Source organism: Punica granatum, chromosome 3, assembly GCF_007655135.1.
Source record: "Punica granatum isolate Tunisia-2019 chromosome 3, ASM765513v2, whole genome shotgun sequence".
In the NCBI taxonomy this organism is placed as follows: Eukaryota; Viridiplantae; Streptophyta; class Magnoliopsida; order Myrtales; family Lythraceae; genus Punica; species Punica granatum.
The window spans coordinates 39,486,919-39,502,761 of NC_045129.1; the positions used below are offsets into that span (position 1 = coordinate 39,486,919).

General features: G+C 33.3%; 1 protein-coding gene across 2 annotated transcripts; it reads right to left on the reverse strand.

Moving 5' to 3' along the window:
- Positions 1–10,332: 10,332 nt before the first annotated feature.
- On the reverse strand, positions 10,333–15,540 carry LOC116200962 (probable phytol kinase 3, chloroplastic). Of its 2 annotated transcripts, none has more exons than XR_004155780.1 (7): positions 15,158–15,540; positions 14,492–14,559; positions 14,280–14,411; positions 13,814–13,929; positions 13,463–13,577; positions 11,930–13,357; positions 10,333–10,674 (listed from the first exon to the last, which is right to left on the reverse strand). XR_004155780.1 is itself a non-coding variant. In XM_031531988.1 (7 exons), exons 1-6 carry the CDS (start codon positions 15,506–15,508, stop codon positions 13,180–13,182), a joined length of 960 nt encoding a protein of 319 aa, XP_031387848.1. In that variant the 5' UTR covers positions 15,509–15,540; the 3' UTR covers positions 11,522–12,423. The 2 variants fall into 2 exon arrangements, 1 of the variants encoding a protein (XP_031387848.1); XM_031531988.1 differs by lacking the exon at positions 10,333–10,674 and having other exon boundaries at positions 11,522–12,423; positions 13,180–13,357.
- Positions 15,541–15,843: the final 303 nt, after the last annotated feature.

The following is a 15,843-nucleotide window of genomic DNA, read 5'->3' on the forward strand; positions in this document are numbered from 1 at the left end:
CCGCGAATATATCAAACGAATTGAACCACCAGCGCAAACACTGATTCCATCAGCGTAGTACCACCAGATGCCTAATAGAGGTCATAGAAGCCGGAGATAATCACAGACCCAAGCCAAAAAGCTCACTCCCAAGGAGAATTTGAACTCGAGACCTACGAGTTTTCAGATCACATTAGAATGAGTTTAAAATCACTAAGCCATCACCTCTGATGGTGGAGAAGTTCCTTTCTAGGCACAACATATCATTATTATTATTACTTCACTTGTGTGTTTCAGTGGTCCCTCACTCCTTTTTGGACAAGTTAAAATTAGATTCGAAAGTGAAAGTGAACCTCCATTAGAGCCAAGCCATCACATTTGAGAAGATTAATTTATATTATAATTTTTTATACATTAATGAGTTAATCGACATTATTTATTAATTTTTTATGCTGCAAAATGAGTGTTAAGAGAGTATTTAAGAATTTTCTTTTATAACTCTAATGTAAGGGAGCCGATGTTTATTAATTTTGATAAGAATATTTCCCCAAAAACAAAGGAAATAGAAAATGTAAGCTAAGAATCGAGTCCAGTTAAATATCGAGGGATAGGCGTGTCTTAATCCGATTAAGTAGTGCCAATTAATATGACGATGTGATTGTTATGTATATGCTTTGGGATAGTTGAATATTGCGAACCAAAGATTAATTAGCACGATATATATATCTATATATAGGATTAATTGTACCGGTAATCCAAAAAGTTTTACGAATACTTCAAGTTGGTCCAAACTGTTTTTTTGGTAACTTGTTGGTACAAAAAATTTTCAAAACCGTTTCAATGTAGTGCAATTCGTCAATTACCCCTAACGCCGTTAACATTTTGTTGATATGACGCGTCCTATGTGTCACTTTTGTTATGTGAAACTAATCATAATGCGCTACGTCATTTAAGATGACATAAAATTTGAAAAAATTCAATAAAAATACATAAAATAATAAAAAACTAAAAAAACATAAAATAAAAAAAATAAAAAAATAAAAAAATTTAAATTTTAAAACTTTTAAAAATAATTTTAAAATTTTAATTTTAAAATATTTTTAATTTTAAACTTTTAATTTTAAATTATTTTTAATTTTAAATTAAAAATAATTTTTAAAAACTTTTACAAATAATAAAAAATAATTTTTTATTTTATTTTTCTATATTTTTAGTTTTTTCTGTATTTTTTATTTTTTATGTATTTTTATTGGACTTTTTCAGATTTTATATCCTTTAAATGATGTGGTGCACTATGATTGGTTCCATATAACAAAAGTGATACATAGGACGCGCCACGTCAGCAAAATGTTAACGGCGTCAGGGGCAATTGGCGGAATGCATTACATTGAAACAGTTTTGAAACTTTTTGTACCAACATGTTACCAAAAAAATATTTTGGACCAACCTGAAATATTCATAAAACTTTTTGGATCACCGGTGCAATTAACCATATATATATAACTCAATAACCCACTAAGAATTATCCTCTTATATGGACTTCAATTTAAATTACCCACACGCGTGGCCCTCTCTTTCTCTCTCTCTATATATACACTAGTAAATTTACACGTGTGTTGCACGTGAAGCCTTCTCTGATAAGATTAAAGTATATAATACTCCAACGAAAGAATATATAAGAAAACTCTTTTAAGAACAGAAATATATAAATTATAAGTAAATTAATAGTATCTCCATTTGAATGGATTTGTGATCATTTCTAGTAAAAAATATGTTGTTACTCTAAATTATAAATAAATAAAATAAAATAAAATTTAATAGTATTATGAGGGTTGATGACCCAGAAAAGGCAAAATTTTGGCATTTTTATTATTTCTAACACGAATTTTTTAATTGAAAAAAATTATAAATTATTAGTTTCATATCACATCTAGCGTGTCATTTCTTTCCTGTCAACTTCAATGGATTTTTCTAATATGGCATTAACATTGTAGACATGGCACATGAAAATCTACCATGTGGACCCATGGGTATTTAAATATTAAATTAGAAATAAAAATTATTAAAGGAAACTAATAATATTCACAAAAAAAATATTTCATTTAATTTTTGCAATAAAATAAATAAATAATATTAAATTCAATGGAAACAAATATATGTATATACATTAATAATAGTATTTACATGAAAAAGTATATACAAAATTAACATACTAATGACAAGTCACTATATCTAAATATATGTATCATTTTTTGTACAATTTTATGAAATTATCCCATTATATTTTACTCTATTGAAGAAAAGTAAAACTAAAGGGAATAATAAAACTATAAAACTGTTCAAGTTTTAAACTCATATATTTTATCTCGCTTCTCCGTCAATTCACACGTGGACATCTTTCACTCTCCTTTTTTACTTATTTTTCTTCAACGCCCATTCTATCTTTATCTCAACCCAAGTTATTTTTCTTTTATTTCACTAAAAAAATTATTTTTTTCAATTTTCATCACATTTTTTATTTTTTAATAAAAGCACAACTATGAAGAATTACAAATGGTATACAATGATGAAAATACAGAAGCAACGTTTTAATTTTTTTTTTTCACACGGCGAGAAGCGTTGGCGCAAAATCTAGTATATAAATAATAAAAATTTGATAACTACGATTAAAATACTTGAAATAATTTAAAAAAAATGAAATTAATGCAATTTAAAAGAAATTTTTTTCATTTAATATATTTTTCTGACTTGATCTTTCATTTCAATAGAATATCCTAAATAAAAAAATAGAGAAATGAATTTAAATTTTTAATAAGTTTACAAAATAATTAATAGAAATATTATTTTCACGAATAGTTTTGCAGTGACACCCATAACTAGAAAACTCAGAAAATCCGACCCAAATCAATCGAAATTTTTTGAAAATTAAGGACCTTAAGGGTCGGGTTTAAGTTTTAAAGAAAGAACATTGCAAAGAAGTTGATCGCACCCGATTTTATGTATATATAAATTTATTTTAGTAATTCATATTATATATTATAATTTATGCTTAACAAATAAAATAAAAACAAATAATACACTTTAAATCCCACCTAAGGTACAAGAGTGAATTTAAATTTAGTTGTAAAGTGATAAGTTGTATTGATAATTGATTTTAGATTTACATTAGAAGCAACTTATCTCTCCCTTTTTACACGCGTACGCTTGAAGAGCAAGAACGAAAAATGTACTTAGAGCTTGTGAAGGAGAACATTGACAGCGTGGGGACTTTAAGCTTGTGCAACATTGTTAGCAAGTAGTGGCAGCATGCACTATAGCGGCAGTAGATAAAATGGTAGTCGATGTCTGTGAAAAAATAAGAATGGAGAGAAAAGAAGAAACATGATATAAGATAAAATTAAATTAAATAAAAAAGAAATTAATGATATGATATCTTTTTTCTTTGAAACTCTTGTTTTTGTTCTTTCTTTTTTATTCTCCCAAAAGCATACTTTTGTATCCATAAAATATCATAATGTCTTCAATAATTTTTTTATATAAATTTTTCAATCACAGGGGATATATCAGTAACTCATCCATCTATAAAATAATTTTTAAAAATTCTTAATATAAATTTTGGAAATCCATTTGTACAAATGTAAATAGAAAATAGGATAGAGGAATTATGAGCGTTGAATGGAGAAATTATTTCATATTTGATATGTTCGTTAGAGTGAATAATTATGGGAAAGAACATGCTATGTAGTTTTTATAGTAAAAAAGTATGAAATGGTGCATTGAAATGGAAAAAGTCATGAGAAAGAATAAATATAAGTTTGTTTTTGAAATTTGAAAAAAAAATAAACGGATTATGGTCGAAGAAAGAGAATGCAAGAAATTTTGTTTAACGATTAACAAAGTCAAAGAATAAGAATAATTACAAGGATAAGTAATTAAAAATTGAAAGAGAAAATAGAAAAATACAAATGTAAATAGGAAATGAGAGAGGGGAATCGTAAGCGTTGAATGGAGAAATTATTTCATATTTTATTTGTTCGTCAAAGTGAATAATTATAAGAAAGAATATGTTAGGTACTTTTTATAATGAAGAAGTATGAAAATGTGCCTTGAAGTTGAAAGATCATGAGAAAGAATACGTACAAGTTAATTTTTCTATTAAAACGAATGAGAGGATGCCATGCTATTGAAAATATGTGATGTTTAGTAGTATTCGTATTATTTGAATAAATGGTAAAATAGTGATATTATTAATTTACCAAGTGCAAAAAAGAAAAAAAAAGTCGGAGAAACACTTTGTGAATGATCGTACTTTAGAAGAAATGTACAAAATTTAACTCGGTTGAGACAATATATGGTAGAACATATGAGGCAATGAATGTTAAGAATGAGCGATGAATAAGGAGTTAAAAGTGTTTGAGAAAATGTTATACTAATAAAGCAGATCAAAAGTGTGGGACAAAAAGGTATGAAAAAAATGTAAAAATTTACAAAATATATGAATAATATTTGGAACAAAAATTTAGAAAAATAAATTTTTGAAAATAACCACGTGATTCATAGCGATGATACAAAAAATATATAAACTTGTTAGAACAAAAAACGTTGAAAACGAACATATGCTGCAACGAAATTTTGAAACGATAAATTGTTTTGAAATAATAATATACCCGTGATGAAGAGTTAACATGGTTGAGAGAGATGCGAGGCAATAAAATGTCAAAAATGAGTAATGAATAGAAAAAACCGGTTTATATATATAATGAAACAATGCGATCAAAAGTTACGAGCCGAAAATGTGTGAATAAAAGTCTTGAAGGTATAAGGACATTTTTGAAATATTAAAAATTGGATAAAGATTTTATATATTGTATAGATATATATCTCACATATATAATTCTGATTTTAATTAAGTACTATTTTCTCGTTAATTAATCCTTATAAATCACTATCATCCTGAGAGCTTTTCACTTATTATTCAAAACGTAATCATTCTGATCCAATATTGATATCCAACAAGTTTTTGCAAAGAAAGTTGACATCTGTCAAGAGCCGCAATATATACATATACATGTTGTGGTTCTCATTCCATATTCTTTTATTAAATAAAAGAAAAAGTGAGTAATTAGGTGTCCTCGGATCAGATGCATTGTGGCCAAAAATCGGTGTAAGAGCAAAAGCACTCTCATAGAACGAAATCACCATGACAGATCTGCCAAGATAATTATTATTGCTCATTAATTTACATATATATATATATATATATATACACACACATGTATTCACGATCGCGTTCATATACCATTTTGGATTTATATAATAGTCTTTCTTCTGATGTATATAATAATTGACAATCTTTGCCCATATATCCAATGGTATTTGCATTCCCAGCACGAACGAATTGACAGTCACTAGCTAGACTTCAAAAAGAAAGTATTATCGTGACGGACAATAATTTCTTTTTGGGCCATTGATAATTAATTAATTTATTTATTTAACCAACTTATATATTAATTAATTGTTAATATATTTCCACCAAACCTTTTCACTTTTCACGTTCACTAATCATCAGTCTCCCATTATTACTGAGAAAAAGACACGTATATATATATATATATATATATCTCCATTATGTCATAGTGCTCCATCGACCAATCCCCAACTTCATACTTTCAAGATATAAGAGCCTAGCTCGGTAATTGCTTCACCAAAATTAACTAAAATCTGTATTAATATCTTTCATACTTATAATAACTATATATGTGTGTGTGTATGTGTTATTATTTATAAATTGGCCGCTTCTCGTAGGGTATATAGAAATCATATATATTGGTACCAAAATTTCAAAAAAAAAATATATATATATATATATAAGGAAATGTTTTACCTTAGTAGTAATTTTCTCGTTATATTATGGTGATGATAAATAAATAGTAATAAAGCATACATATCTTATATGTATCTTTACAAAAAGTTATTTATATGCGGGCCCCCGCATATCGATTTATATTGAATATGTTATATATATATATATATTTGGGCGAGAGTGCTCCAAGATGAAGTGTGCATTCTTTCTTGTCGTGTCTCTGTCTTTCCTTGCATGCATTATGTTGTCTGCATGCTTTTCCACTTAGATTGATAATTCCTTGCATTCACGAAATGTGCCCATCAGTACATGTTATTTTAAGTATAGTAGTACCAGTATAATATGGATGGGATGGGACCACAAACTTCTCGAATTGAAAGATATAAAATCCTAACCCAAGGTATAATTATTAAATCGCATTCTTAACGGTTTAGGAAGAGCTCAACTGGCTTTGTTGGAGTTCTTTGATTGGTTGATGATGTTCCGTGATTCTAATTTAGAGTACGTACAACATGATTTATCCCTCTATTTAACTGGCCACTTGACAGCACGTATTATGGTGTCATGAGCATCAATCGATCCCTTCCAAATTACTAGCTACAAAGTATAAATTTGACATATACTATACCCTATGCTTGCTAGCTGACATTTGGTAAGATTTGATATAACAAATTAGTGCATGAAATTGGATAAGGTACGAAGGACATAATTAATAAATTAACTAGAAAGTCATAAGTAATATATTACATTCTCTAATTTGCATTGTTCCACCAGATGGACCGGTGCATCTAATGTAATGATTTAGGGGAGAAAGAGAGAATTAATCAGTTAATTTCATAAGTCATATTATAAATTTTAATTCGGCTAGATCGGTCCTAAAACTTCTATTCTATTGTACACCTTTTGTTCAAATCATTATGAAGTATTAACGGGTGATGAAATGGATACTAATGGCGTCAACTTTTTCTTTAGCTTTTATTATAACGCCTAAGTGGAGTATATAGAAAAACCTGCAGAATACTTATAATTTGTCCAATAATTGATCGAGTTCTATGAGTTTGAGTTTGAGTTTGATTGAATGAATGCTAAAACATCTAGTCTGTTATACTTTTTTTTTTGTTTGGTCCAAAAACTTAGTGTTACCGGATGATGTAACTTATTGAAGTCAATTGATAATTTGACTACATTTATAGGATCACCACTGTCATCTTTTAATACATTAAAACTCTTGTTTAGAGTTGCCATGTGTCAGTACCTCATTTTTTTGCTCCTCACTTTTATCACGTTAAATAAATAAAATTGATTGAAATTGTAGAGTAGTGAGTTGCTTCAGCTAAGTTGGTTGGAGCTTTACAAATCTAATACATTAATGCCCCGTTTGGATTCAAAAAAAATTAATTTTAACTTTAACTTTAACTTTAACTTAACACACTACACAACAAAAACACACGTTTCCCAAGTTAAATTTATAATCACATCTCATTTGTCATTTTCCACAATCAAAATCAAAATCAAAATTAAAATCAAAATAACTTTAACTCTGAATTCAAACGATCCCTAAAATTCTTGTTTACTTTAGTTGCCATGTGTCATTACCTCAGTTTTTTGCTACTCACTTTTATCATGTTAAATAAAATTGTTTGAAATTGTGGAGTAGTGAGTTTCCTTAGCTAAGTTCGTTGGAGCTTTACAAATCAACAAAAATGCCCAAGATCAAATTCCCATAGTTACAATTGAGGTTTTTTTTCTTTTGTTTTTTCAAAATCTTATTAATCCTCATAAGATGGATTAGATGGAAAAATGCACTAAAAGATCAAAAAATAAAATATTGCATTTCAGCTCCCCTTTATAAATATTTTTCAATTTTTTAATTTTGTTTGATTATACGATTTTTTTCAATGTGCACCATCCTTGTTTAGAGTTGCCATGTGCCATTACCTCATTTTTTTTGCTTCTCACTTTTATCATGTTAATTGAAATTGTAAAGTAGTGAGTTTCCTCAGCTAAGTTGGCTGGAGCTTTACAAATCAACAAAAATGCCCAAGAACAAATCCCTATAGTTACAATTGAGGTTTTTTTTTTCTTTTTTAAAAATCTTATTAATCCTCATAAGATGGATTAGATGACCAAATGCACTAAAAGAGCAAAATATAAAACACTGCATTTTAGCTCCCCCTTTTAAAATATTTTAAAATTTTGTTTGATTATACAATTTTTTCGATGTGCACCACATGGTATTCGGACGTTCGACAGATCCAATTAATCCATATTTGAGCCAATAAAGGATAAAAAAATTTGGAGTGTAGATGTTATCCAATCACAAAACTTATATCCGAATGAGACCTTAAGAGATGCCGAAACACCTAAAACCAACCCATGTTTATAAAAAGTCTATTTTAATTTATCACTAATTCAAGTGGTCTCTTTTTATTTGTAACAATACATATGTCCTTATTTTTCATGAAACACAAAATTACGCCAACCTATTCACTGAGACTAATTCTTGCTTGGGTATTAACTCGAATGTAACTACGAGATGTTTTTAATGAATATTAAACTCTTATTACAAGAAAAATTCGTCCATTTAATATTAGCGGATCACTTAAAACATATCATGATTTTCTAAATAGAAATATTGAAAATTCATATTAAAATTGATGGGATAAATATTAACTTTTATACCTATAAAATATTAATTAGTACCATCATTTAAAAATTTAGAATATATACTATCAATTGAAATCTTATAAGTATTACATATAAATAGTTTTATCATTAGTTTCAATTATACTTTATAAACTATTATTATAAACCAAAAAGAAATCGGCGGAAAATTTTTTGACTAGCGGCATTGCGCTGGTCTTAGACCCTAGTTTCTATTAAAACTCAAGTAGATGATTGATTGATGGTATAATAAATGGTACATATACAATGGGCACTATCATATATATGCATGCCCCGTGACGGGGAAAAATAGAACACTCATGAAACCTTCGAATGCCATCTCAATAGAGTAAGTACAAATATATATTCATTAATATACGAATGAATCGATATATATAGGAGATTTGGAAGAGTGGGACTGCATGGTATAGAAATTGAACAGGTGGACAAATATCCCAATATTTTGCATAGACAAACCAACAGGTGGCTACATTATTTATTATTATCATTACTATTATTATTATTAAAAATTCTCTTTTGCTAATTTTTTATTTCTATTTTTATCTGTATATTTTATGTTGTACTAGTTAATAATTATTGAATTAAAAATATAATTGTAAATTCACATATAAAGCTAACGAATCTCACACCACTCTCTCTCCCTCCCTCTTCTCTCTCTTTCTCTCTCCCCACTAACTAATAAACCGTGGCTTTAGGTCTTTTATTTTTTTATTTTTTATTTTCTGAAGGATCACATGACATAATTGAGACTAAAAGAATAGAAAATAAACGAGATTGTAATGACGAAATTAATGTCGAAAGCTAGCAAACAAATGTATTACATGTATATTTATTTTCATATTAGACGTGCAGTGCGCGTGGATCACTGTCTAATTTCATATGCTTGAAATGAAATGAAAAAACTCTCTCTATCTCTCTCCATACTTTTTCTCGTTATGATGGATGTGTTCTTACGGTACATTGGTCTTTTGATACTCGAAATGAACTTTCATGGCTTTCCGGGTCCATCATTGATTCCTTAAAGATATAAAAAAAAATTAAAAAAAATAACTTTAAAAAACAAAACACAAGATTCCTTTGAATCTTTAAGGAAGATGTTAGTAATTAAAATATCCTCAAGGTGATCATAATAGAGAGAACCTTACCTACCGATCGAGATGTTCTATCCGAACGTATTGCAAGGGATATCTTTTTGGGAGCTTTTCGATGTCCGAAGGTTCCTTCATTTGGGGTGAACTTTGCCTACGGTATATATAACGATTTGAAATCATTGAAAGCACTCCATGAACAGGGTGAAACCAACCATAGAACGATAATTAATCTCAACTAATAAATTGAGGGTAGATTGTGATCTCTTAAAAGAAAAAGAGACGCTAGATTAGATTAGTCGGCAATATTGAGCCATGTCCAAACTAGAGAATAGCCCACAGGCCCAAGAAAAAATCCAAGAAGTTTTTGGGCCCCAATCCAAATCGAGCTGCTCAAGCCCACATTAAGCCTAAACGACGAATATGTTATCCCCAAAAAAGTCCATGTTTTGGTAGCTCAGCTCCATAGCCCAAATTTCCCTTGCCGATGAAAGGGAGTCGAGTTCAAGTTCAATTCCGTGGTTGTGCCCCAGTACTACTACATTTTCAATGAGACCACGAAGTTTTCCTAAACGTCTGGAGGTGTCAGCTTAGTCCTGATTAGGAAGCGATCAGCTTACTACGTACTTTAATACACCAACCAAACTGTAGGGAAGGAGCAGGACAAAGGGATTTTTGTATGAAAAGAGCGAAAGATAAAGAGGGGAATTACTGAAAAAGCTGGGGAAGGGCATCTTTCTTAACTGGTCACCAAGATTATCTATATATGCGTGTGTGTGCGCGTGTATATAAAATTTCTAAACCCCCCTCCCAAAAAAAAAAAAAAAAAAAAAGGTGGCTAGGGACATTGATTACATGGAACTTTCCTGGAATGGTCCAACCTTCTGCAACTTGCAGCTTTCTTGCAATATAGTGTTCGCTTCCCCTTCTCAGGAAGGAAACTGCAGACTGGAAACAGGGAAAAGCAGCCATCTTGACCCCATTCCATCTTTTTTGTCTTTCCTGTGCTACTTATTTGAAGCGGGAAGAGGTCGCTCCAATGGTTCTTCTCCTCGAGGCCTGTGATGTGAATAGATCCAAAATATAACATGGTTGTGGATGCAGTGGGATAGACATGTGACCCGTCGATATGCAATCAAGTTTCAATAAACCTTTCTATATACATATACATATACATATATATATATATATATAGATCGCTTCCTCCCTCCCATCCTAAGAGTATTTTGAGTATTCTATTGCTTGCACGGCCAGAGACAACTATGGTCGAGCCCGACAAGAATGACAATGGAACCGACCCATTTCTAAGCGTGGCACACGATGACGTAAGACCAAAATGATCGGTTTTCATTGCGATTTCGACGGTCCCAATTCAAAGACACCAAACCAGCAGGCATATAATAATAAAAAACTTCCATCTGTGAATCTCAACAAAAAGAGAGCTTAAAAAAAATCTTCCCGCAAGCATCCAAAATCATGGAGATGGGTGGATGGCCACGTTCCCAAAGAGACTAAAATCACATATGTTAGGCATAATAGAATAGAAGATCATCGATGTCTAGCGAAGTGATTGGTGACAGACAAAACAAAGGAGGAGGACGGTGACATGAAAAGGATAGACAGACAGGCCCATACCTCCGGTGGAATTTTCCACAGCAACTTCCCTTCACTCCCCCCCCCCCCCCCCCCCCACCAAAAAATATATATATATATATTGCAATAATAATAATCATATCATATCATAATAAATAATAATAATAATAATAATAATATTATTATTATTATTATTGAGGTTTATTAACTTCCTCACAGTTGCCACGAGGATAAGGAGTAACTTCTGGCTGGCTGGACTCTTTCTTGTCTGCGTGACAGTTAAGAACACCATCGCCAATCCCAAATAGACACAACAAACGAGTCTCTTTCCCCAAAAGACCTCACCCTCCTCCTCCTCCTCCTCCTCCCCCCCTTTCACTGTACTAACTTTGTATCAAATAACATCTATTCCAAGTGTGGAGAAAAGAAAAAATTCAATACAGTTTATATATATTATAAAAAAGAATTTATTTTATCTTAATCTTAGTTAAGCTAAGCCGGTTCAAACTTCACATTAACCAATGTCGTCAACACGGTCCTTACCAGGGAGAGCCTGTCGTAAATTTTATGCAGTGGAAGAGATGAATCACATCATGAGGTAGTGAAAAATCAAAAGAAAGTCGTCTGCTGTGCACAGGAGTCAACATCCACTTCCATACGGAGAGACCCAACCCCACAGATACATACTGAAGCGAGAGAGCAAGAGAGGGAGGGAACTTACCATGTGGTGCTCAACCTTGTCCCCGATGGTAGCACCGGAAACCCCCCTGGCGCCAGACAAGCTGCGATTCTCGCCCGATCGGCACTATGCTCTGCATGGAGAGATCTTGATGCTCGTGTGCATCCTCTGCTTCTCTCTTTTCCTCTTCTTCCTCGTCCTGCTTCCCTGTATCAAACATATACGAAAGCCAGATGCAGGCCACATCGAATCGCCCGTCCCGGACCTATCACCTGTTCTCATGAAGGATACAGAGAAGGGTTGATTGACACGATGCAAAGGATTAGCAAAAGAAGTCCTTATTCCCCCAGATGTTCAGAGCTTCCTCAACTGGTACGAGTTCATTAGTCCAGTCCCACGGAGACCAGATACTGCAGCACAGCAGCCACTGCTTTCCTTCCACGACGTGGGATCTCAGTTTGGTATATTTGATAAAAGGTATGTACTGACTAGTCAGTGACAGCAACTCTAAATCCAAATGCAGACACCCCATGGACCTGTAAAGTAAAGATACATAGAGAGCTCAGCCTCATTGACCAAGCCTCTTTCTTTCCTTTCTCCCTAGTCCTCTCTATAGCTGATGAATTGTTCAGGCATGACACATGTTATCATCTACAGCCTACAACTGAGTAATATTTTTTTTTCCCCCTTTCTTACCATCTCTTTGTTAATGTGCCTGACAAAATTCGATCTCTTAAAAAAATAAAAATAAAAAGATGCTGTTCCGCTGTCCTTTGTTTCGATTTATTACAGTAACTGGATATTCATTGAGATAACAGAACTTCAACAGTCCGACAATGTTGGAAACCTTCAGCAACATAACAAATCAGCATGTACCCACCACTACAATATATACACAAGGGCTACACTCTTGAACTTTAACAATGTAAGGTAGGCCATCCCAGCATGATCAATATAAGGAGCATGAACATTCGATTCAACTTTCTGTTAATCAGCAATCAATTGTGGCCAGGGAATTAGGATCGAACTATTCCATCTAAGATTCAGGCCGAGGAAATAAGAACAGCTGAAAACTGCCAACTGAAGTAGCGGACGGAAACTTTAAGAATCGACGCCACTTTTCTCTTATTGCATCATCTCTTCTAATCAATTCAATCCATAGTTTACATTTATCACATGATTTCATACAAGTTACAACATGAGCATCGATTCTTGCTGAAATAGAATTTCTACTTCAAATTACTAGCCTAGGTTCCGTTTTGAAAGTCTTAAGACAAACAGACATTCCTCACCTAGAAAACAAGGCTTCCAACTATAAAGGACGTGAGAGGAACTGTGAGGTTGTCGTCGAGCGCAGTGCTCAGGGGAAGAGATTCAACAAGTGCAGAGGCGAGCGAAACAAAGAGGAAACCCCAAATCATCTCCCAACTAACTTGCATATACCCGAATGAAGCAAAGTAGTACATGTACCTGTGACACAAGCAAGTGCAACCCATGCTCACACCGATCAAGAAGATTTCATCATCAGAGTTAAAAAGAAATGAATAAAAATTTAAAGAGAGAGTCAAGAAATACCCAATAGAAGCTAAAAATCCAGCAGATGCCATAGCAACACTGCCAGCTAAAGATTTCCTCTTGTTGTAAGGTATTTTATGATGCCCAAACCTTCTTCCAACAATGTCAGCAAAGCCTGAAGCAGGGAGAGAGACTAAGGTGCTATCCATCATCAATTGAGCATTATCCTATATGTGGTCAATTAAAAGCATGACTCCACAATGGTTGATTAACAGTAGATATGTCCTATAGGAATTTGGCTTTCTATGAAGCATATATAGAATCCACCAATGAACTTCTAAACTCTATCAGAAAATGTTTATGGCAATTCTACAGATAGGTCAATTAACTCAGAGTCTGAGGTAACAATACCATCTCCAGCACACAGGTTGCATATTGCTGCAATTCCAACTGGGGAGGCTCTCCAGAAGACAGCACAGGCCAAAGTAATAGTTGTTGCATAATACAGCGGCCCTTTGAGCAATTCCCTGAGGCAGAGAACAAGCTATAGCAGTTCAGACAAAGATGATAAAGAAAGAAAAGCATCAAAAGTAGAAGGTAGACATACTGGTTTCTGCTTAGACTAGCTTGCCGCCCTGCGATTTTATTCACTTATGAAAGTACCCATCTAATAAAAATACCATCCATTGATGATGACATGCAAAAATCACTAGCAAAGCGGTGCCCAAACAAGTTTTCTTTCAATTAAGAGGCATGAATTGGGCTCTAAGCCCCTGTTTCTCCCAGCAGAATACTCTATGCAGCAACAGAGAGAGGCTTCTGTATAATAAGGTCTCAAAGAAGAGCTAAACAGTGATGAATGAATTAACTTTCAAACCTATAATCTCCAAATCTGCTCATCGACTTCACTGTGGCCTCATCTTTGTAGATTCCCAGTCCCACAAGAAGCACACGTATTATGTTAACTCCCGGAATGAGAGCAGCTAAAATTGCGCCTTGACGTCCAGAACTGCAATGATCAACAATTGCCTCTTAATGAGATAGCAAGATCGGAAGAATGTAGAAGTTGTTACGCAGATAAGAGAATACCTGAACATTGGCCAGCAAAGCATGAAAACTAACCCGATGCTCACATGCACAAGCTTCCTATTCAATTTCTGAATGAGAAAAGAGGAAGGTGTTTAAGACCCAACGAAGAATAAACCAAGAGGTGCTGAATTGTGAAATATCAGGATCAGAAATTAAAAATCAGTCTACCTAAGTGCCACACATTGAATTAATTTCCTAAGAGGGGAACTAACAAATAAATTATTACACCAGGAACGAACAGACTGACTGCAGACCTTCAACTGTGAGTCAACGGTTAGCTTTCCTTCAACAGTTCAAGGCTATGTTCCACAGAGCCCGGAAGGAGATCTGAGCAGAAAGAGCGTACTTTTTTTCAGATCCATCCATCCATCCACTGCTTATACCATTCACATTCACATTCACATCATACTTACTAAATTCAACGGATCATATCACCAACTCACTTCACCATGCCTACCTAAATCACTTCACGAATCGAATTCCCCATCTGCGTGTCATTGGATAGTTTCGAGCTGAATTGAGCTCCCCTGAAGTCTCAAGAGTCTCGGATTCTCAGTACTTTATATAGTACGACTGACGACGTCGGCATAGCAAGTAAAACTGAACTTGAAGTTGAAGTTGGATATAATACGAATTTGTACAGAGAAGACTTCAGTGTGACCTGACCTGATCAAAGAGACCTCTCTTGGCAGTCTCCTCGAAGAACCGAAGAATGGAGAGAGCTATTCCACCGGAGAGCGCGGTGGCGCAGATGTCGGAGACCAACGGATTCTCGTGGACCATAACTGCCGCCGGGGAGCTCAGGTATCGGCGGAATCTTCGGGAGCTTATAGTTAGTGATAAGGCGGGACAACTGAGGCCGAAGTGGCCGTAGAAGGTGAGACTGGCGGCGGAGGGAGAGGGCGGAGGACCCGAAGGAAGATGAAGCTCGGACCGGGTTGACCCGACAAGTGGAAGAGTAGCTCGACATCGACGGGAGATGTCAGAGATCGAGTTGGTAGGCAGAAAAGCCGCCATTCTGATTTGGGCCTTGGAAATGGATTGGATTCTGCCGGGCCTCTTCTCCTCTTTTATTGCCCAAACAAAATTTCTCCTTTTTTTTTTTATTTCCCTTTTCTTTCATCTTCGTTTTATTTATGACATTTTGACTTGCGTACTTGATAAAAGTAAACTGACAATTTCATCAATCACTTATGCAAATTGCATCAATTAAATTTCTAAAAAAAATATTATATCAATTTTGTCTCGGATCACATTAATTTCGTCCATGATCATATCAATTTAATCATTTGATTTATCTATGGTCACATCAATTTAGTCCTTAATCACATCAATTTGATTCTTCCGCTTGG

Excerpts from the sequence above, each read along its gene's own strand:
- LOC116200962 (XM_031531988.1), bottom strand. The coding sequence starts at position 15,508 with ATGGCGGCTTTTCTGCCTACCAACTCGATCTCTGACATCTCCCGTCGA. Across the intron at positions 13,930-14,279 it reads AGCAGATTTGGAGATTATAG|GGAATTGCTCAAAGGGCCGC; the intron begins GTTTGAAAGTTA and ends TCTCTGCCTCAG. Across the intron at positions 13,578-13,813 it reads CAACCTGTGTGCTGGAGATG|GCTTTGCTGACATTGTTGGA; the intron begins GTATTGTTACCT and ends TCCCTGCTTCAG.